Genomic DNA, 22,911 nt, shown 5'->3' with positions numbered 1-22,911 from the left:
CAGGGAAATTGTGGAGAGCAACATAAAAAAAAATGTTAAATAGCACAAGGAAGATTAGATTTTTAGATTGTATTGACCTAAATAAATACTTGTTTATTTATTTGTGTTTATACAGTACCCCAAATCCATTCAATACGTGGACTGAACAATTCTGGAAAATACACAGGACTGTGTGTACTGTAAAATCAAACATCCAGTTGGATCCACCATTTCTGTTTGTCCCTCACCCCCCTCATCACCCCCCCTCCAGAGGAAGCAGAGCCTTTTTACAACAAAGACAACAAAGACAGTTAAAACATGTTATTTGTTCCTTTATCTCTTTGTTTCATTATCCTCACTGTAAAATGTGGAACTGGAGTCGTCCAATTTCGTTGTTACAATAGATCCCATGTTGTAACAATGACAATAAAGGCATATTCTATTCTATTCTATTCTAAATGTTCAAACATCTAAAACTTCTGCTCATTAGTACTTTTGAACCCTAATAATCATCTAAATGGATATGTGTAGGCATGCGTAGAAGTGGATGAAAGACTGTTGTTGACGAAGACATCGAAAGTCTTAACGTTCTACTCCGGTTGTAATAAGAATGATCATAAATCAACACAGTCTGCAGCAAGCACGAGTTTGGGGTGATGATCCGTTCGGCGGATGTCTTTTGGTTGTCCCGTGCGTCTTGGCAAATTGCCATTATTAACGGTACAAAGAAGAGTGCAGAACCTCATTAGACGGTATTGATTTTTCAAATTAAAACGAGCCAGAGTCCTATTACGTGCCAATTAAACACCACGTGCTCTTCGTTGACCGTTGCGCAGTTGCGAATTCACTTGAATGGATTTTTTTCTTTGACTTTTTTCGCTTCGTTGATATTCACTTTTAAACATTTTATTTACCGTAAATTCCGGACTATAAGCCGCTACTTTTTTCCCTAACTTTCAACCCTGCGGCTTATTCAGTGATGCGGCCAATTGATGTCATTTTTCTAACGGCAGCTAGCGGCGCTCGAGTGTTGCTACCATTAACTGCCCTGTCAAAGCTATATTATTATTATTAAAGCTTTGAAAACTCTCTCGGTGTACCGTCTTTCTTTGTAAATATGTGTAACCCATGTATAATATGTATTTGCAACTGTATATTTTTGTAAGGTATTTATTTGTATTTATTTTAGACACTTATTTTGATATATTTAGCACGGGTGAACGAAAAATGAGTGGCGGAACAAACGCAGGGTGCCGAGTTTAAGTGGGGACCGCTAAAGGTGAGGGACAGACAAGGAAAGAAGAGGGGGTGAAAAGTTGGTTAAAGAAAAAGGAGTTGCGTGAGTAAATGTGTTCATCTGATATATTTTTCCCACCCTTACCTTTGGAAATATACACTTTTTTCCTTGGATTACTTTCAACGGGACCCGGACTCTGCAGGTCTGCATCAAACCTTACGTACCGGTATCATTTTCCGTTCATTTTGCCGGCTGTGATTTTTGGACTGTGGACTTTAATGAAGGACATTTAGTTTCAATTGCAGGACTTGAAGTCGGGTTTGGCTTAATTTTGTGTTTGTGTTTTGCGAGCGTGTTGCTAGTAGCGTGTTGCTACCTGTCACAGTCACGGTTTGGGATGAAAGTTACATTATTATTATTAAAGCTTTGAAAACTCTCTCGGTGTACCGTCTTTCTTTGTAAATATGCGTAACCAATGTATAATATGTATTTGCACCTGTATATTTTCGTAATGTACTGCCCAGAGATGGCTGGGATGGGCTCCTACCATTTGTCCATTACACCAACAATTCGAGCAATGAGCACCGTCCTGGAACCAATTGAGCTCGTAAGAAGAGGTAGCACTGCATTTTAGCCCGGGCATAACGAGAGACACGGCTCGTTTGGGAGGGAAGGCAGCAATTACAACGCGTGAAATTCATGACGTGACCGCGATTGGCTTGCGTGGGAGCGGGCAGTTGGCGCCGGGCAGTTCGCGGCAGCTCCGACTCCTCCAGACATGAAGTGCCCTGACGAGTGCATCAGCCGTGCAATTTGCTCTTTTGAAAATTCCACATCCTTGCCCGCATCGTTTCCTCCACTGGCATTGCAAGTTAACCCTCCCTCTCCACCCATATGTCGCACCGAATTGCCCATAATGTCGTTCCGCGTCAACATAAGTGGGCGTCTCGACCATTCAAATATCTCATCTCATCTCATTAGCTTCACCGCTTATCCTCAGTAGGGTCGCGGGGGTGCTGGAGCCCATCCCGGGAATCATAGGGCAGTGGGCGGGGGACACCCTGAACGGGTTGCCAGCCAATCGCAGGCACACAGGGACAGACAGCTCGCTCATACACACCTTGGGACAATTTGGACCAGCCAATCCACCTGAAATGCATGTCTTTGTAATGTGGGAGGAAACTGGAGCGCCCAGAGGAAACCCACGCAAGCACGGGGAGAACATACAAACTCCGCACAGGAAGTCCGGTAGTTGGATTTGAACCCACACAGGAGGTTCCCAAGACTGTGCCGCACACGCGCTAACCACTGCGCCGCCGTGCTGCCCCCATTAAAATATGTGCTCCTAAAATATGCACAAAGATATGGTATTTTACCTTTAACCAGGGGTGGGTAAACTTCAGCCCGTGGGCCATGCTTTTTGATCCGGCCTACCAAATGTTAAAAAAAAAGTTTAATAATAAGTATAAAATGGTTGGGAAAAAAAAAAAAAAAACTATGAAAAAAAAATATTTGGTGCCATTCACCAGTGTCCCCAGCGTTTAAATAACCGGCTACATTTTTATTTTATTTACTCGCTAGTTTTATATGAAATGAAATGATCTGCATTTATATAGCACTTTTCAAGTCAATGAAGACTTCCCAAAGCGCTTTACAATGTGCTTCACATTTACCCATTAACACACACTCACACACCAATAGCGGCCGTGCAGCCATGTAAAGCTTATTGGGGGCATTAGGGGTTCAGTGTCTTACCCGAGGACACTTCGACATGTAACACGGAGGAGCCGGGATACAAACCTGCGATCTCTTGATCCCAAGACGAGAGCTCTACCTCCTGAGCTAATGCCGCCCCAATATATTAGGTTTGAATTTTATCTAACAAGAAATTTCTCAACTTTAAAGGTTGCTGTGCAGAATTTTGATTTTGATTTTTCCTTAAAGCCATCTTCTGGCTTGTCTCATCATTGCAGCCTGTCTCAAGTTCCTTATCGTGCACGTGCACGTCTTAGAAGCTCTTCTTTGTTCATCTTTTGGGGATCTGGGTTGGCATTTGGACTGTACTTGAAACAGGCCCTTTCTTCCTTTCACCATTTTCATAAAACTGCTGTGACAAGTATTAAGTGACTCGCTTGCCTGTGATAAAATGTGTTCCCATTAAGTCCAAACTAGTCCTTAAAAAACAAAGTGAGAACCATAACAAAAAAAAGGGGAAAAAAAGCATACTTGAAATTAAATTAAATTATTTGCATTTCTATGGCGCATTTCAAGTCAAGACTCCCCAAAGCGCTTTACAGTGTGCTCCACATTTCCCAATAGCGGCCGTGCAGCCATGTGAGGCGCTAACCTGCTTATTGGGGGTATTAGGGGTTCAGTGTCTTACCCAAGGACACTTCGACATGTAACACGGAGGAGCCGGGATTCGACCTGCGATCTCTTGATCCCAAGACGAGCGCTCTACCTCCTGAGCTATTGCCGCCCCGCTGCTAGTTTTATATCAGGTTTTAATTGTATCTATCAAGAAATTTCTCAACTTTTAAGGTTGCTGTGCAGAAAGCGGGACGGACGGGAGTCAGAATCAAAGTGCTGGCCTTGTAGAAACAGAGGTTTGCTGATGAACTGACAGCCGGAGAGTGACAGGACTGGGCTTAAAAAGGGACAGGGAACCAATCAGGTAGCGGCTAGCGCCAAATGCGCAAGCACAGGTGATCCAAATCAGTAATCATGACACATGATTGATGACGTTTGGTGGGGAGAATGTTGTTTAACTCAAAGGATGGAGTTTAACTGCTTCTGAAGAAGTTTTTAATTGACAGAATATTCTGGACACCATTGTGATACAGACAAAGGCTGCACTTTGAAGTAAGCTTTTTATACTGTTTTCGAAGTGTTGCAAAAAGTCCACAGGAAACTGCATCTCCAGTTTTCTGCTCGCCATTGTTTGTACATTGTTTGTGTTAACTGCCAATCTGACAGCTTTTCGGTTTTCTATGTTGCACAATTTTATTTTTTTGTCCGTCATTTAGAAAGTTGGCCTACGCTGCGCGCATTTCGAGAACCGCCACTGTGGTCTTGTTGTCGTGGTACTTCTTGACATGAGTTAGAAGTTCTTAAAATTAGTTTGAATTGGAATTTGTACAAAAATATCCGTATATGTCCAAAGATGATATATTTAATGTACAGTATACAATGGAACCTCGGTTCTCGACCATAATCCGTTCCAGAACCCTGTTCGAAAACCGATTTGTTCGATCACGGAAATCATTTTTCCCATTAAAAATAATGTCAATCGTTTTAATCCGTTCCAACACCCTGAATGTTTACCATAAATGTTTAACGTAAAGATAAAGCTAACCCAGGCTAATCGTACGTTCGCGTTATCGTAATCTTCCGTATGAAATATTACGCTAACATGAACGTGTAAAAATAAAAAAGTCAGGTCGGTTACAAGTCATTTAGCACCCGGGTCTCCACAACAAGTGGTGAGCGGTTCATTGGAAAGGGGGCTCGGTTCCAACACCCACAATGTTAGGCTCCGTTCCAACACCCTGAATGTTTAACGTAAACTTAAAGCTAACCCAGGATAATTGTACGTTCGCGTTATCGTCATCTTTTGAATAGGATTTCTTACCTTTGTGGTGGTCAGCAGAAGGTGCTCGCACACCTCCTTCATATTTGGCTATTATTTCTTTCTTAAATGCAATAGTTGTACGCACTACTTTTCTTTTTTCACCTGTAGCAACTTTGCCGCTCGCACTGACTTTCTTCGGAGGCATAATAAGGGGCTAAAACACCCGTACGCCGCTCAGTATGGCACCCTAGCGTACACACTCACGCATTACCGGCGTTCGAACTCCGATTTTTTGACCGAACAGCGAAGCAAGAATTTCTCGAAATTTTTGGTCGGACTCCCATTTGTTCGAACTGAGAGGCGTTCGAAAACCGAGGCTCTACTGTAGTCTACTATATGCAAGCAAAGTAAAATGAATTCCAACTTGTCTTGCCTTGCATATTTCCAGAGAATATTTCCTCTTTGCAAACAGTGTGACAGAGGTATCAATACTACCATGTATTTACTTGGAACGATACCAAAATTCCCAATATCCCCCACTCCTAACAGAAAGATGAATGTGAAATTACCGTATTTTCCGCACTATAAGGCGCACCGGGTTATAGGGCGCACCCCCAAAAAATAGTTTTTGGTCCTATTTTTGACATACATAAGACGCACCGGATTATAAGGCGCTACAATGGGAACGTCGACAAAACAGTCAGATGGTTCAGTCCAACTTATTACCCCCTTAACATTCCCAAAGCTTGCAAAGACGCAAATACGTGTCAAGAACACGTTCGGATGCGGTGTCCGTACGATGTCACTCAAATGCATCGTTCCATCATTCGGAAGGTTAAAGTCTTGGGATTCAAGAAATGATAACCATTCCTTCGTATCTATTTTCTTATTCACTCGCAACTTTACTGTGCATATGACAATAAACACTTGGAATTGAGTTTAATTTAAAAATAGACACTCCATTCCATCCATTATCTGCACCGCTTATCACAGAAACATCGAGTTCAGTCTGAAACAAGACAATATAAAACCGGAAATAGCTCACCGAAGTCATTGTGTTCATAATAATGTGCAGGCAATGTCCTCTTATATCCGTGAGGGTAGTAAATCCAGGGGAATACAATATTTACAAATACAGAATAGAAAAAAATGCTTTCTCTATGCCATCGGCCACATGCTATACGCATTCATCTTTTTCGGCCAATTGCAGGCTTTGTTTGCCGTTTGAGCCAATGGCAGTCTGTAAATGATAAAAAGGATCCGCCTCTTGACCTCCGAATAACTTTAGCCAATAGTGATCGATTCAACTGATGATTGACACATTGGTTAGCCAATGAAACGCCGGTAAATAAATCCCAGCATACACCGCGGACTACTTGGCGTTCAGGGGAAAATCGAGTCGGCGGCTGCAAGTTAGTTGGAAAACTTAATGTTGATCCATAAATAAGGCGCATTGTATTATAAGGCGCATGGTCAGCTTTTGAAAAAAATAAAGGCTTTTAGGTGCGCCTTATAGTGCGGAAAATACGGTAATTATGTATTTGACCGCATTGATCAAAATTGAGCTCGGTTATCTTTAAGAAATCCAGAGTTCTGAGCAATGTTCCCTGTCATTTTCCTTACGGGTCTGAGCGTTGACACAAAGTCGGTGAGCAACCCTCAAAACAACAGTGAGCAACAGCAATCCCGAGTGTGGGAACTAAGTCATTATCAAACATGTCCAAAACATCGCGTTACATTTTGCTGAGTTTCCGGCAATGCAAAAGAAAAATTTCACTTTTGAATGAATTGACTCATGTACTATTGCAAAGGTTGTACAGCCTACAAACGTCATTTGTTTTTACAATTCTTTCACAAGATTTCCTTTTTTTTTCCTGGTATCTTTTGTCGCATAATACTAACATTTTGGGGGGCTTATTGAGTCGGTTGTAAGATACAGAACTGTACTTAATCACATTTTTGAGTGGAAGTACAATGTTGGCAACAAGATTCACTTGATATCATTGGAAATTATTTGAATGCAACACAAACTTTTTCTTCTTTTTCCGTGTTTTTTTTCTACTTTTTTTTAAATTCCTTTAAAAAAAATCTCATTGTGTTTATTTTTTCTGAGCTGTTACTTTTTTTTCTTTTTGCTCTCTATTTTCTTTTTTCCTACGTTTCTTTATTTTCTTTTTTTCTGGCTTTTTTCTAAATGTTTCCTCCTTTTTTCTTTTCCTTTTGTTTCTTTTTTTCTCAGCTTTTCACTACTTTTTCATTTTGATATTTTTTTCTTTTTTGTTCTATTCTCCCCTTCTTTTAAGTCATTTTGTGCATAGTTTTACATACTATTTGGTCATGTTGGGATGAAAGAAGCAAAAACAACCTGAAGAGCCGTTTAGGATCGGAAGGAGCCGGTTCCTTTTAGTGAGCCGAGCCGAATAAGCCAGTTCTCGAAAAACTACTAACTTTACTCAACTTCGTTCTACTTCAACCTTGACTTCCAATACCGCATTTAAAACACGTGTATTTTGACCTTCAAGCACTGTAACTTTGACTTAAGTCGCTTCTTAATTAGTCATTTTGAGCCCTCATTTTTGTGCGCTGAGCACAGTGCGCAATTGCGTACACACGCAGCTTAGAGGGAACACTGGTTCTGAGTGTTCTTTATTTCGACCGTATTAATACAAACGTGGACGACTCTAGACAGTCCCGCCCTAGGATTTATGTCAAGTACTCTGGCTTTTCTCAAAGTGGAGCATAAGCTAAGGTTTATCCAATCAACTTGACTCTGGAGACAAGAGCCCTCAACGCCGCTTAATTAACTTCCTTTAATGAGCACATTAAGCATGCACCGATGCTGATCTGTATGTCCGCGCGTGGCTTTCTGCAGTCGGCTGTATCTTTGTCTTTGTCTGTCTCTTGTTTTACTGTAGCTCAAATTCAAAGTCGAGCAATCGTACTGCAGTTATCTGACGAGCAGCCGAACGAGTGTGTAAAGCAGTAACAGGTAGAAGGCAATCCATCAAGATTGCCTGCTGCCCTTAGTTTCCATGGCAACTTAAGAACGGGTCATCTCGTGACTGAAGGGTCATTGCATCAAATCAAATCTGGGACTGTCCATTGCTAAAGTGTCCTTGGGCTAGACACTGAAACCTAAATTGCCTACGGAGATGCATTTTAAATAATAAACAAAGAATCGTTTCATATCCTTCACTATATTGCGGTCTACTTGCCAGAGTCCTTTTTTGCAGCCAAAGTCTAACACAAAAACAATTGATACACCGTAAATTCCAGACTATAGAGCGCACTGATTATAAGCCGCACCCACCACATTTTAAGAGGAAAAACGATTTTTTACTTACACAAGCCGCACCTGTATACAAGCCGCATGCGCCCACATTAAAACATGTAACACGATCACAAAAGTAACCCAAATCCGACTTTACGTCCCGCGAGTGTTGGAATATAAAGTACGCAGATCAAAAAAACCACGGCCGGTTAAATCAACCGAAAATGATACCGGTACTTAAAGTTTGAAGCAGAAGAAGCTTTTTGTTCCTATATTTCTTTTTTTCTGGCTTTTTTCTAAATGTTTCCTTCTTTTTTTTCTCTTCCTTTTGTTTCTTTTTTCTCAGCTTTTCACTACTTTTTCTTTTTGGTGTTTTTTTTCTTTTTTGTTCTATTTTCCCATTCCTTTAAGTTATTTTGTGCATCATTTTACTTAATATTTGGTCATCTTGGGATTAAAGAGGCAAAAACAACCTGAAAAGCCGTTTAGGACCTGAAAGAGCCAGTTCCTGTTAGTGAGCCAAACCGAAAAAGCCGGTTCTCGACCAACTTTACTAACTTTACTCAACTTCGTTCTACTCTGATTCGACTTAAAAATACCGCATTTAGGACACAACGTTAGGGGAACCCATGTATTTTTACCTTCATGCACTGTAACTTTGACTTAAGTTGCTTCTTAATTAGCCATTTTGAGCCCTCATTTTTGTGCGCTGGCTAGATTTTCTTGTGCGCTGAGAATGTGCGAGCAGTGCACAATTAGAGGGAACACTGCTCGCCGTCTATTTGCCAAAAGGAAAATGTTCCATTCTTTTTCACCAAGAAGAAAGATCAGTGAACACAAGAATAGTGTTATTTTGCATCCAACAATTAGCCCATTATGAGGTATGACTTGAGACGTCTTTGTGCCCAGGTGGCCAACTCGCCACTTGCACGGCACAAATTGGTTTAACCAGATGGGACCAAATTTAAGTCATTAGCCGCCTCGTTTTCTCCTTTACACGCTTTATATCCAGAAACACCTTGTGGCGGCAAAACTATTTTGGTTCGAGTTCCAGTTCTCAAGTTAATGTGTTTTTCTTTTATTTCCCGTGTGTGTGCCTTGGCAGGATATTTGACTGTCACCATTGAGCCGCTGCCGCCTGTGGTGGTGGGTGAGACCGTCACCCTCAAGTGCAACTTCAAAACCGATGGAAGGCTCCGGGAAATCGTTTGGTACCGGGTGAGTGTAACGCTGGTTCTGCCACTCAAGAAAATCTTCTTAAAAGACAGATAAAATAGGATGTTTTGGGATTATTTTCACGATTCCATAGCTACTTAAGCAGTGTTCTGGTTGTCCCTGCGTCCTAGACGCATCATTTTTGCTGGGGACGCATAGTCTCAAATCAACGTGTGTCCCCGGGACGCAACTTTTTTGACACAAAATCGTCATTATTGACCGATTATTTTTTTTTTTAAACAAAGATTTACCGCACTCCAAACAGATCCGCCATTGTTGTTTTGGTATCGCGGTTCGAGTTGTCTGCACGAGATCTCCTTGCTTCGAGATGATGTCATTGTTGTGGTGGTTGTCGTCGATTTAAGGTGAAAATTAACACAAAATTGGTCATTTCTTCAGTCTCAGTAATAAGTCGAAACATAATTCAGAAAGCGATAACAACGGCATTAATTCCGGCTCGAAAAGACGGCGGAGAAATTCTTCGGAAGATCGCGGAGGGAAGGAAAACACACGTGTTGACGCAAACGATTCAACGAAAGAAAATAAACAAAAGAATACTCCTAGCAAGAAAAAGACTTTTCTACTAAAATGGACTCAATTATATTCCTGGTGACGCTATGAGGAGGATGAGAATGGATTGGACTTTGAGAAGGCATTACAACTGTGGCGGGACAGCAAACCACAAAGAATATCTGAACTGAAAAATCTGAAGTGATAACTTGCTTTCTATTAGGGTCACGGGGGGTGCTGGAGCCCATCCAGCCATCTTTGGGCAGTGGGCAGGGGACACCCTCAACTGGTTTCCAGCCAGTCACAGGGCACACAGGGACAGACAATGTACTCGCTCATTCACACCTAGGGACAAATTGAACCGGCCAATTAACCTGACATGCATGTTTTTGGAATGTGGGAGGAAACCGGCGTGCCCGGAGGAAACCCACACAAGCACGGGGAGAACATGCAAACTTCGCACAGGGAGGTTGGGAGCTGGATGCGCTAACCACCGCATCGCCGTGCTGCCCTAGAGATACATTGGACAACTCGTTAGTCATACTTTTTGGCTGTGATTAGATGTTCCATTGGTTATTTCATAGAAAACTGAATTTGAAATGTGACCAGGACGGACAGATTTTACCCTACCGCCCCCAGGTTAGACAGATTGGATACAATGGGACTTTTTGACAATGACAAAGCTTCCTTTAAGTCGAGAATATATCTACGTTTGGCACCTTGTAGTGAGTGAACCATAAAATAAGGTATTTTATTGTGACAGAAGAAGTCAGTGTACCGTGCGGCCATGTCAAACCTGAGACTTTTACTTTCGGCCAGCTGCTTGAGAGGCGTCCCTGGCTGTTGCCTGCTTAATAGTTCACAGCTGGCTGTTTCGACGGATATTAAAGTCCCGGGTGGTTTACTATGCCGCGTAACTGCTGCCAGTAATTAAATTTCAGTTGGTGAGTCGAAGAAGAAGACAAAGAAGAAGAGAAAAAAAATAAGAAAATGGCTTCCTATGCCTGTAGGAGGTTCTTTTGGGCCATAAAACTACTTCCTGAAATGATTATGTTTGAGAAGGTTGATATGCGCCGCGCATTTTTCCATTTATGACTCCCGATAACAACAACGTCGATTGTCTTTCTCAAAACAGCGGGAGTCTTAATGGGGCTTGTGATCTGTCCGTGTATTATAAGACGATTGTCGACATCGTTAAAGTTAAGACTGGGACTTTTAGTGTTTTCTTATTTTTTTAATGTATCTTGCTCATAGTAGGGGTTTATTTGTTTTAACAGGTGTGAAGTTGCTTAAGAATGTTCTATATTTTGTGTATTTCTCTGAACATTTCCCTATTATTTACTGTCTATATATCTTTTGCTGTTTCAGTCTAATGTCCACCCAATGATGTGTCAGTCTAATGTCCACCCAATGATGTGTCAGTCTAAAGTCCACCATACTTGTACTAAATAAAGCCAGCCGAGGCGGGGAAGAAGCAGGAGGACGATTGTGAAGCCGAGAATACATTCGTTGTGTTCCTCCCCGTTTCTCCCCCGCTGCAGCAGAACGAAAATGTATATTGTCGTTACCTGAATTCCTTTTCAGATCTGATGAACGGCCACACGGGGTTTGCCCTTTATTTGGACCTCACACAGGTTATAATTAAAGATATTGCCAGTACAGTTAGTAAAGTTCAGCCTAACCACTGATAAGGATATCGTGTAGTAATCAGGGTTGGGTAGGGTTACTTTAACTGGATTACTTACAATTACAGTGGAACCTCGGTTCTCGACCATAATCCGTTCTCGACCATAATCCATTCCAGAACCCTGTTCGAAAACCGATTTGGTCGATCACCGCCATTAAAAGTAATGTAAAACCGTTTTAATCCGTTCCAACACCCTGAATGTTTAACATGAACATGAACTCTCTTTCCCTCTCTCTGTCTTTTTAACTTATTTTGCTCTTCATCTTTTCCTTTTCTCTCTTCCTTTTCTCTCTTTTCTCTTTCTCTCTTCTTACCCTTCGCACTTGCTTTTCTCTCCTTCTGTCTTTCTATTTCTCTTTGGATTTCTTTCTTCCGCTCCCTTTCTTTCTCCCTCTCTCAAGACTTTTTATCTTTTGTTTCACACGCTCTCTCCCTTTCTCTCTTTGTCCTGCCCTCTCTCCTTTTCCCTCCCTCTTTCTCTTATTTCTTTATGTCTCTTTTTCTTTCTCTTTAATCTACTCGTCCGGCCCCCGACAGAATGTTTGTTCTATCGTGTGGCCCCCGAGTTAAAATGAGTTTGACACCCCTGGTCTAAGGTATAGTACACATCCTTGGGAGAGTCTGGTGCTCAGCCTCAGGGTGAAAGAGACGTCACATTGTTTCCATTGTTACATTTGTTTTTTTATTTTTTCCAAAGCAACCGAATAGACAAAAGTCTCCCCAAAATTGCGGTGGGAGCAATCAGCCGCTGTGAGGGTACACAAAAACAATTTTGGACTCGGGGCTGGAAATGAGGGCACAGCTGCTTGCCTCCTGGCAAAGCCTCCTGTTAGTCTCATCCATTCACCTGTTGACCCGATTCTTTTTTCAAAATGCATTCTTAAGTCTTTTAATTTCCTTTGCGTTTTGAATCAAAATTGGTCCTCTCCCGCTCCCTTGTCGGACAGCAATAGACTAAATGAGATTCAGTCTCATAAACACGAGTGAAAAGAGAAATTGTCACGCCAATGAAGTGCTACTATTGAGGGCTGAGGAGTGAGTACGCTACATCTGTGACTCACACTATATAAACAGTGGAACCTCGGTTCTCGACCGTAATCTGTTCCAGGACCCTGTTCGAAAACCGGTTTGTTCGATCACCGAAATCATTTTTCCCAATAAAAATAATGTAAATCGTTTTAATCCGTTCCAACACCCTGAATGTTTACCTTGAATGTTTAACGTAAACATGAAGCTAACCCAGGCTAACCCTACGTCCGCGTTATCGTAATCTTCGGTACGAAAGATGACGCTAACATGAACGTGTAAAAATAAAAACATCAGGTCGTTTACAAGTCATTTAGAACCCGGGTCCCCACAACAAGTGGTGAGCGGTTCATTGGAAAGGAGCTCCGTTCCAACACCCTCAATGTTGGGCTCCGTTCCAACACCCTGAATGTTTACCTGAATGTTCAACGTAAACATAATGCTAATCCAGGCTAATCCTACGTCCACGTTATCGTAATCTTCCGTCTGAAAGATGACGCTAACATGAACGTGTAAAAATAAAAACATCAGGTCGTTTACAAGTCATTTAGAACCCGGGTCTCCACAACAAGTGGTGAGCGGTTCATTGGAAAGGAGCTCCGTTCCAACACCCTCAATGTTGGGCTCCGTTCCAACACCCTGAATGTTTACCTGAATGTTCAACGTAAACATAATGCTAACCCAGGCTAATCGTACGTTCGCGTTATCGTAATCTTCCGTACAAAAGATTACGCTAACATGAACGTGTAAAAATAAAAAAAGGATAAAGAAAATAATTATGAATAGGATTTCTTACCTTTGTGGTGGTCAGCAGAAGGCGCAGGTGGACTGTGGTGCTATTATTTCTTTCTTAGATGCAATAGTTGTACGCACTACTTTTCATTTTTCACCTGTAGCAACTTTGTTGCTTGCACTGACTTTCTTCGGAGGCATAATAAGGGGCTAAAACACCCGTACGCCGCTCAGCATAGCACCCTAGGGTACGCACTCACGCATTACCGGCGTTGGAACTCCAATTTTTTGACCGAACAGCGGAGCAAGAATTTCTCAAAATTTTTGGTCGGACTCCGATTTGTTCGAACTGAGAGGCGTTCAAAAACCGAGGTTCCACTGTATATATATCTCATCTCATCTCATTAGCCGTACCGCTTATCCTCATTAATGTCGCAGGGGGTTGGAGCCCATCCCAGCCATCTCCGGGCAGTGGGCAGGGGACACCGTGAACTGGTTGCCAGCCAGTCGCAGGGCACACAGGGACAGACATCTCATTCGCTCATTCACACCTAGGGACAATTTAGACCGGCCAATTCACCTGAAATGCATGTTTTTGGAATGTGGGAGGAAACCGGAGTGCCCGGAGGAAACCCACGCAAGCACGGGGAGAACATACAAACTCCGCACAGGAAGTCTGCAGCTGGATTTGAACCCACGACAGGTTCCCGAGACATGAACTGTGCCGCACAAGCGCTAACCACTGCCCCGCCGTGCTGCCCCTGTATATCTATCTATCTATCAGAGCCATATCCCCCTAGTGGGAGGTGGCTAGAGTCAAGAACACATTCCTAACTCTTTCTGGGAGATTGACACAGAGGAGGGGATTCCCAGCCCCCTCGCGCAACCCAACTGATGTATTTGGAGTCATTAGGTGAGCAAACCCCCCAATTCCAACCCCTAATGCTGAACGCCAAGCAGGGAGGCAACGGATACCAACGTTTAAGTCTTAGGTATGACCCCGCCGAGGCTCTAACCAGCTACCTCACAGTCTCGGAGCAGACGCCCTACCCACAAGGCCACCAAGCTGGTTAGTTAAATTATTTACATTCAAAAAATGTTCAAGCCTAAAGTACCAGTACCGGGTTGGTCTTGATAATATTCTGCATTCACTTGGATGGAAAATACGACCAAACAAACAGGCATAACCCTCCCCTGTTAGACAGAAACAAACTGTCAGGATCAATGTTCCCTGTAATTTTCCTGACGGGTCTGAGCGTTCACACAAAGTCCGTGATTAACGCTTGAAACAACAGTGAGCAACAGCAATCCCAAGTGTGGCAACTAAGTCATTAGTAGCACGATACCCAACTGTACTTAATCACATTTTTTAGTGGAAGGACAATGTTGGCAACAAGATTGACTTGGTATAATAGGAAATTATTTGAATGCAACACAAACTTTTTCTTCTTTTGCCCTGTTTTTTTCTATTTTTTAAATTCCTTTAAAATAACTCATTGTGTTTATTTTTTCCTAGCTGTTACTTTTTTCTTTTTGTTCTCTATTTACTTTTTGTTTTTCTTTTTTTCTGGCTTTTTTCTGAATTTTTCCTTATTTTTTCTCTTCCTTTTGTTTCTTTTTTTCCTCAGCTTTTCACTACTTTTTCCTTTGGGAATTTTTTTTCTTTTTTGCTCTATTTCCCCCCTTTCTGCATAATTTTACATACAATTTGGTGGAAGCAAAAATAACCCTTTGCCCTGTTTTTTCTATTTTTTTGAATTCATTTAAAAAGATCTCATTTTTGTTTATTTTCTCCTTGCTGTGTTCTCTACTTACTTTTGTCCTTTGCTTCTTTCTTGCCTTTTTTTCTGGCTTTTTTTCTGAATTTTTCCTTCTTTTTTCTCTTTTCTCTCCTTTTGTTTCTTTTTTTTCAGCTTTTCACTACTTTTTCATTTTGGTATTTTTTTTCTTTTTTGTTCTATTCCTCCCTTCCTTTAAGTCATTTTGTGCATAATTTTACATAATATTTGGTCATATAGGGATGAAAGAAGCAAAAACAACCTGAAGAGCCATTTGTGATCCGAAGGAGCCGGTCCTTTTTAGAGAGCCAAGCCGAAGAAGCCGGTTCTCGAAAAACTCTACTGATTTTACTCAACTTCGTTCTACTTCGACATTGACTTCTAAATACCGCATTTAAAAAACAGCGTCAAGGGAACCCTTGTATGTTTACCTTCATGCACTGCAACTTTGATTTAATTGGCTTCTTAATTATCAATTTCGAGCCCTGATTTTTGTGAGCTGGCTAGATTTTCTTGTGCGCTGAGAATGTGCGGGCAGTGCGCGATTGCGCACACGCGCAGCTTAGAGGGAACATTGGTCCTGATGAGATTGAATCTAAAACACACTCACTAGCGAGAAGAGAAAGTGTCAAGTGATGTCATTCCAATGAAGTGCTACTATTGTTAGCTGAGAAGTAAGCGACATCGGTGCCATACTGTTTCTAGTTGCACTTTGACAAGTTGAGCGTTTGCGATAGCGCCACCATTTCCACAAACAAGAAAACTGTGATGATGCAGACATAATGCACTCCATCTCAATGGTGACATGTCTGTAGAGAGACTCTGCTCTGATCTGAAACAAAGTCGTAGTGTCGCTCTATGGCTGGAAAACACACGTCTTCACTCACTCTCGTTAAACATCACTACTTCAGTGTTCTGGTTTTCCTGCGTCCTAGACGCATTATTTTTGCTGAGGACGCAACGTGTCAAATCAGATTACGCTAACGCGAACGTACGATTAGCCTGGGTTACATTTATATTATTTGTGTTTTAAAGGTAAACAAAGGCAAACATTCAGGGTGTTGGAACGGATTAAAACGATTTACATTATTTGTAATGGGAAAAATGATTTCGGTGATCGAACAAATCGCTTTTCGAACAGGGTTCTGAAACGGATTATGGTCGAGAACCAAGGTTCCACTGTATTTAAATAGTGCTACATAAAATACACGCTATAATAAAAATAGGGTAATATGCAATATATCAGGCGGGTTCGGGTCTATAGACTTGCGACTCGGGTCGGTTCAGGCTGAATTTTTCAGGCCTTCTCTTACCTCAAATTCAAATTAATTGCTTCCACTAGCCGCTAGAGGACAGTGAATGATATACTCACTTCTTTAGTACGCCCTTCATAATTTGATTTGATGTTGTATAGCTTATTGCTGATGCTAAAACTTTTCCTTTGTATATTTTTTTTTTATGAATTTCAAACCGGTACGACAATTGAGCCAATTTGTTTGTTTTTCCATAGCTCCCTCTTGAGTTTAGATTTAAATTACAATGGTGGGTTGGTGCAGGTGTAAAACTGCATTCTTTCAGTTCTTAAAATAATCAAGTTGTTGCATTAATTGCCAAACGTGAAATTCATCATTTTCTTATTATTTGTGAGTAGATTTGTTATGCTTATACAGTGGGACCTCGCCACTTCGTGGTTCCATGTTCACGGGTTCAGAGCTTCGCTGGTCTAAAAAAAAATAATTATAATAAGATAAAATAATAATTTAAAAAAAAAAAAATATATATATATATATATATATATATATATATATATATATATATATATATATATTATTTGTTTTAAGCATTTTTGAAGGGGCGTCGCTACTTCGCGAATTTTCACTTTTCGCGGGTGGTTTTCGTCCCCATTAACCGGGTCTAAATAATAATAATAATAAAATAAAATAATAAAAAAATAAAAAAAATAAAAATAAAAAATAAGCATTTTTTTAAGGGGCGTCGCTACTTCGTGGATTTTCACTTTTGGCGGGTGGTTTTGGTCCCCATTAACCGCGATACCCGAGGGATTACTGTAATATATATTTTGCCATCATTAACATTTTATGTAGGGCAGGCAACTAACGTAGATTAAAAAATAAAATATACTACTGAAAAACTATGATAAACTAAACATTTTAAGTTGACATTCTTTTACTGTTTCTCCCCGCCTCAAAGTCTGGATCCGGCCCCAGAACCAAACTGAGTCTTCTATATTATGTAGTTCATGATATTGAATAAGATGATGAATATTTTATTTTTAGTCAAAATTGGTGCTGACATCAACCCATGTTTGCCACTTAGGAAAAAAAAGGCACACGTCCTGGTGAACAATTACTCTGAACTTATTTTCCTTTTTTTGCAAGTGTTCTCACATAATAAGAAATTCTGTTGAATGATCCTCCTCCCAGATGCTAAGCTTGATATTACCGCCCCTTATTTTATTTCTTTACACTTCAATTATTTTAAATTCAGTCTATCAAGTAGCAAGAAAGTGTCACGTCTGGCGCGGTTGCCATGCCGCCCAGTGGGTCCCAGCCGGGTGAAGCCGGATTCTGGCGCGGTTGCCTTGGCGCCCAGTTGGCCCCGCCCATGGACACCGGCTGAGGCGCATTGACTGATTGCTTCTTAGAGTACTTAAACGCGTTCCTTTGAGCTGTGCTTTGCGGAAGCGTTTGTTATACTTGTTAAACTTCTGTGAAACGTCTGTGAGACTTATGAGAGACTTCTGTTAAATGCCTAGTTCTGTGAATCTGCCCGTATTTGATCCTGTTTTGTTTTTGGTCCGATCTGTTTGTTTTTGGACATTCTTTTCTTTTGAGTGGATTTCTAATCCACTCCTGCGACCATCGATTCCCAGATCGATTGTGCGCCCTCCTCCTCTTCCCCCAATAAATTGTGAGTACCTCTACGCAAATGGGTCCTTTCCTGTTTCCCGCTCCGTTACGTGACAGAAAGAGGCACTTAAATCTGGTCCAGAGTGATTTAGCTTCTTCAAAGTTAGGAAGAAGCCTCTAGTTTACCATTGATAATATTTCAATTCACTACGGCGCACATAATTTCATCAAACGGTAACAAAACGGTGTCCATCTCGTGAAGGCCCCGTTCTCAAGAGGAATGTAAAAACGTTGCAGCAGAAAGTCATCTCTCGGGTGGCCACCGCTTGGCATAACCGCCGATAAATTATAAATCAGTGGCTCCTTCTCGGCTGCCAAACTTTCTTTTAATCTCCGCCTCTTATTTGACTAAATAGTGTTGACTTCTGGTTTTACCGCCAGTTGCAGCGGAACCCGGGTTGACACTCACCCGGGGAATACTTCTGTCTAATCGAAGCTCAGCCAATCAAAACTCCGCTTGTGCTCAGACAGAATATTTCAGCCCCGGCGGCTTCTGCTTCCTGACATATTCTGTTTGAGGATTTTCGAAGGCTTCCGGACTGCAGTTGAAGAGAGACGATCGCTTTAGAGAACCTTTTAAGCCACCATTAATCAAAACGCTCCTTAAATGTATGCCACGAACAAGAGAGATAACACAAAAGTATTTGGGTCTCTTTCCTAGGTGAATTACCGTAAATTCCGGACTATAGAGCGAACCTGATTATAAGCCGCACCCACTACATTTTAAGAGGATAACCGCTTTTGTACTTACACAAGGCGCACCTGTACATAAGCCGCATGCGCCCACATTAAAACATGTAACACAATCACAAATTTGACCCAAACCCGACTTTGTGGGGTTTGGGGTTTTTAAGGGTTATTGTTCTATCTTCGTTATTCATTATCCATTATCCGTTATCGGTCAGTTCATATTACGCTACAAAGCCTAGGAGCCGGGGCACTTACTCTCAGCCAAAAGGCCAAGCTAAGGTCCTAGCCCTAAAGCCTTGCTGCGATCATTGCGAATGCACCGTTCCCGGAGGTACTGCAATACCGGGCCGATGCGTGGAGTGGACAGAGTAAGCTCTTATTCCATCTCCGGATTGCAAAAATCAAAGATCATGGCAAGAGGTAAAAGGCCAAGCTAAGGACCTAGCATCAACCTTGTAACTGAATATAAAGAACACAGTCCAAAAACCACAGCCGGCAAAATGAACGGAAAATGATACCGGTACTTAAGGTTTGATGCAGACCTGCAGAGTCTGGGTCCTGTTGAAAATAATCCAAGGAAAAAAAATGTATATTTCCAAAGGTAAGGGTGGGAAAAATATGTATCCACTATTGTCCGCTGCGTCCACAAACACGTCTCAACTTTACTCCACTTCCCGTTGTTGTTTCCAGATCAGGGGATGATGTAATAATAGTCTGAAATAATAGTCAGTGAAATAATCTGTGCAGCCCTTTGAGACTCTTTGTGATTAAGGGCTATATAAGTAAAACATTACTTGAAATGCCCTCAGAAACATTGAATGAGGATTCTCATCCATTAGTGTATCCATGTCATCTCCATTCTGCCCTGGATTATGTATGTTTTTTTGCGAGTTCAGGACCACGGTTGGCCGTTGTATTACTTTGAGTACGTTTGACAAAGTCCCACACTTAAAGTTCTGTGTACCGTATTGTCCGCACTATAGGGCGCACCGGGTTTTTGGGCGCACCCCCAAAAAATAGTTTTCGATCCTATATTTTCCATACATAAGGCGCACGGGATTATAAGGCGCTACAATGGGAACGTGGACAAAACATTCCCAAAGCTTGCAAAGAAGCAAATACGTGTCGTAGACACGTGCGGATGCGGTGTCCGTACGATGTCACTCAAATGCATCGTTCCAAATATGATTCGGAAGGTTAAAGTCTTGGGATTCAAGAAATGCCAACCATTCCTTAGTTTCTATTTTCTTTTTCGCTCGCAACTTTACTGTGCATATGACAATAAACACGCGGAATTTAGTTTAATTTAAAAAAAGACCCATCACAGAAACATCGATATCACTCTGAAACAAGATACTGGGAAAATATATAGCTGGAGTAGCACACCAAAGTCGTTGTGTTCAATAATAATGTGCAACCATGGTCCTCTTATATCCGTGAGTGTAGTAAATCCAGGAGAATACAATAATTACAAATACAGAATAGCAACACATCCTTTCTCTATGCTGTAGACAACCAACCAAACTTGCTATTCACATTCATCTTTTTCGGCCAATTGCAGGCTTTGTTTTGTCCCTTTAGCCTATCCGAGCCTGTAAATTATAAAAAGGATCCGCCCCCTTTACCTCCGAATAACTTTAGCCATAGTGATCGATTCAAATGATGATTGACACATTGGTTAGCCAATGAAACGCCGTTATATAAATCCCATCATACACCGCGGATGACTTCGCCTTCGGGGGAAAATCGAGTCGGCGGCTGTTGCATTAGTTGCAAGACTTTGCGACACACCATTGATCCATATATAAGGCGCACTGTATTATAAGGCGCATGGTCAGCTTTTGAAAAAAATTAAGACTTTTAGGTGTTCCTTATAGTGCGGAAAATACGGTACTTGAAAATAAAGCACTCATTTGTCACTTGGGTAGGCGTCAAATAGTGGATTCTGCTTTCTAACCTGCTGTGATCCCTTCAACTCACAAATGTTCCTCACATGCTGTTCAAGCAACACTGTCCAGCTGTGTTTGAAAGCGGGCCAGCTGCCTTAACTGCTTACAGGACAACACAAGGATTATATTTGTAAACATTTTGACGGGCTAACCTGACTGCAGGTTCATTTGCCGACGTCAAGAAAACCGATGTAAAATGGGCTCGGCGCATCTTTTGCTAATGCTCTCAAGTTTTCACTGAGGTGTTTGTTCCTCAAATTTCCTTTTGGCCAACATTTTGACAAATCCCATTAGGGCTGTTTGCTGAGTCCAAGCTTAATCTAGCTGCCATGTAAATGTTTGTTGTCTGCCAAAGCGCATACAAGTGTGTTACCTGAGGCAAGTGGCATGCTGGCTCGGTGCCCTTTGATTTAGTTTGTAATATTTTTTGCAGAAGACGATCTTGTTTTGCGTGTTTTTGATGTGACAGCAACCACATAGCATAGATAATAGCAAAACTGATTCAGATTCAGATATACTTTATTGTCATTCTTGTACACGTGTATACAGAACACGCACAGTTTCCTTGAATGTACATGTATAAATAAAATGTTGTATTGAGTTGGAGTATTGAAGTTCTAATAATATACTAAATAATTATAGCTATGTATAGTATTATATAGTAGTGCAAAGAGTGCAAGAGGAGCAGCTAACCAGATGTGCAAAATGGGCAGTCGGGTAAACAAATCACTATACAATAACGATAACACCGGAGTACGATAGTGCAAAGGAGTGGCTAGGTATGAGAGAACCGCCGTTACAAGAGAACTGGATCTGAAAGAGAACTGAAAAACAACATCAATCTAGCTATCTACCTTGGTCATATACCTCGAGGGGTGGCCGACAGCAAGACAAACACATACAATAACAAAGAACACCCAAACAAGTTAGGCCCAATCACCCAAACAAGTTAGGCACCTCGGCACCTAAGTTGGACATGCTTTCGTCCCTCCAGATGAAATGGGACACCAGAAAGCGGCCATGTCACTTGGGTCAGGGTGACACAACACACTGAAATGAAATGATGTGCATTTCTATAGCGCTTTTCAAGTCAATGACTTCCCAAAGCGCTTTACATTGTGCTTCACATTTCCCAATAGCGGCCGTGATCTGTGCAGCCATGTAAGGCGCTAACCTGCTTATTGGGGGTATTGGGGGTTCAGTGTCTTACCCAAGGACACTTCGACATGTAACACGGACAAGCCGGGATTCGAACTGGGATCCCTTAATCCTAAAACGATCGCTCTACCTCCTGAGCTACTGCCGCCCCACTCTTCTGTTCAACAGCAAAGCCCGACAGCTTTCACTGGTTTACCCCTGCCGCATCATACGGGTGCCCAGCCCATCCTTAAGAACGCGTCCACAATCCCACTATCCTTTCACAACACCTCTCCACTCCTTTCTATCACCAACAAAAGCTCTAACTTCCATTATATTTCGACCTCTTTCCTGTAGTGCACTCATAACACCATCCATCCACGTCAATCGCGGCCTTGATATTCAACTGATTAAATTGGAATTTCAAACAGTCATCAAAATCCAACCATTAGTTTTCTGAGGGGCGGCAGGGGCTCCGGAGGTAGAGATTCGTGTTACATGTGGAAGTGTCCTTGGGTAAGACACTGAACCCCTAATAACCCCAATAAGCAGGTTAGCACCTTACATGGCTGCAAGGCTGCTATTGGGAAATGTGAAGCACACTGTAAAGCGCTTTGGGAAGTCTTGACTTGAAAAGCGCTATAGAAATGCAGATCATTTCATGTGCATTTGACCTAAAATGTTACCACATTGGAGTTATTAGCAAGGAGTTCTTGGTAGTTTCAGGAGGGTTTGTTTTTGCTCGCCCTTAATCCTGTTTTGACATTGTAGGGAGACGAAGGCGCAGGTTTGCATCTTAGCCAACTTTCAAATCTGCAAGAAAGGGTTGCCCGGGCAACAGCCGGCTCACTCTGCACGGAAGGCACAGCGCTCTCCTGTGGTGTTGCTTTGGGTGTCCAACTTGGCACTGGTGCCTTGTCCCCGGGTAGCATTGTGTAGGAAGCATCTCCAGCACACTAAGTGAGTCTTATGACAAGATTTTCCACATCTGCTTTGCTCTTAAATGATGCCATCAGACAATCATAGACCAGCCAGGATATAGCACCACTCACAATTGAAACTATATACACCTATGCCACTATGCCACTCGCAATCAGAATTGTACTTTTGGCGGCAGGATTGCAGGGGTACTTTTGAAGGGAAACGGCACCAACGAGTAGCTGCCCTTTTCTACATCAAGCAAAGCCCGACAGCTTTCA

General features: G+C 41.8%; 1 protein-coding gene and 1 pseudogene across 1 annotated transcript in view; one reads left to right on the top strand and one right to left on the bottom strand.

Annotated features, from left to right (window-relative positions):
- Window positions 1-22,911, top strand: part of igsf21a (immunoglobin superfamily, member 21a) — a 398,377-nt gene that overhangs the window by 140,910 nt on the left and 234,556 nt on the right. The window contains exon 2 of the mRNA XM_088339077.1: window positions 9,164-9,276. Coding sequence (XP_088195203.1) covers window positions 9,164-9,276 — 113 coding nt within the window. The remainder of the gene's footprint in view (window positions 1-9,163; window positions 9,277-22,911) is intronic.
- Window positions 18,936-19,050, bottom strand: LOC148364878 (U2 spliceosomal RNA; annotated as a pseudogene).

This window comes from Urocampus carinirostris, chromosome 6 (genome assembly GCF_059441175.1).
Source record: "Urocampus carinirostris isolate Australia breed hairy pipefish chromosome 6, RoL_Ucar_1.0, whole genome shotgun sequence".
NCBI classification, from domain to species: Eukaryota; Metazoa; Chordata; class Actinopteri; order Syngnathiformes; family Syngnathidae; genus Urocampus; species Urocampus carinirostris.
The sequence above is the reverse complement of the archived record's forward strand: the minus strand, read 5'-3'. Positions and strand labels throughout refer to the sequence as shown.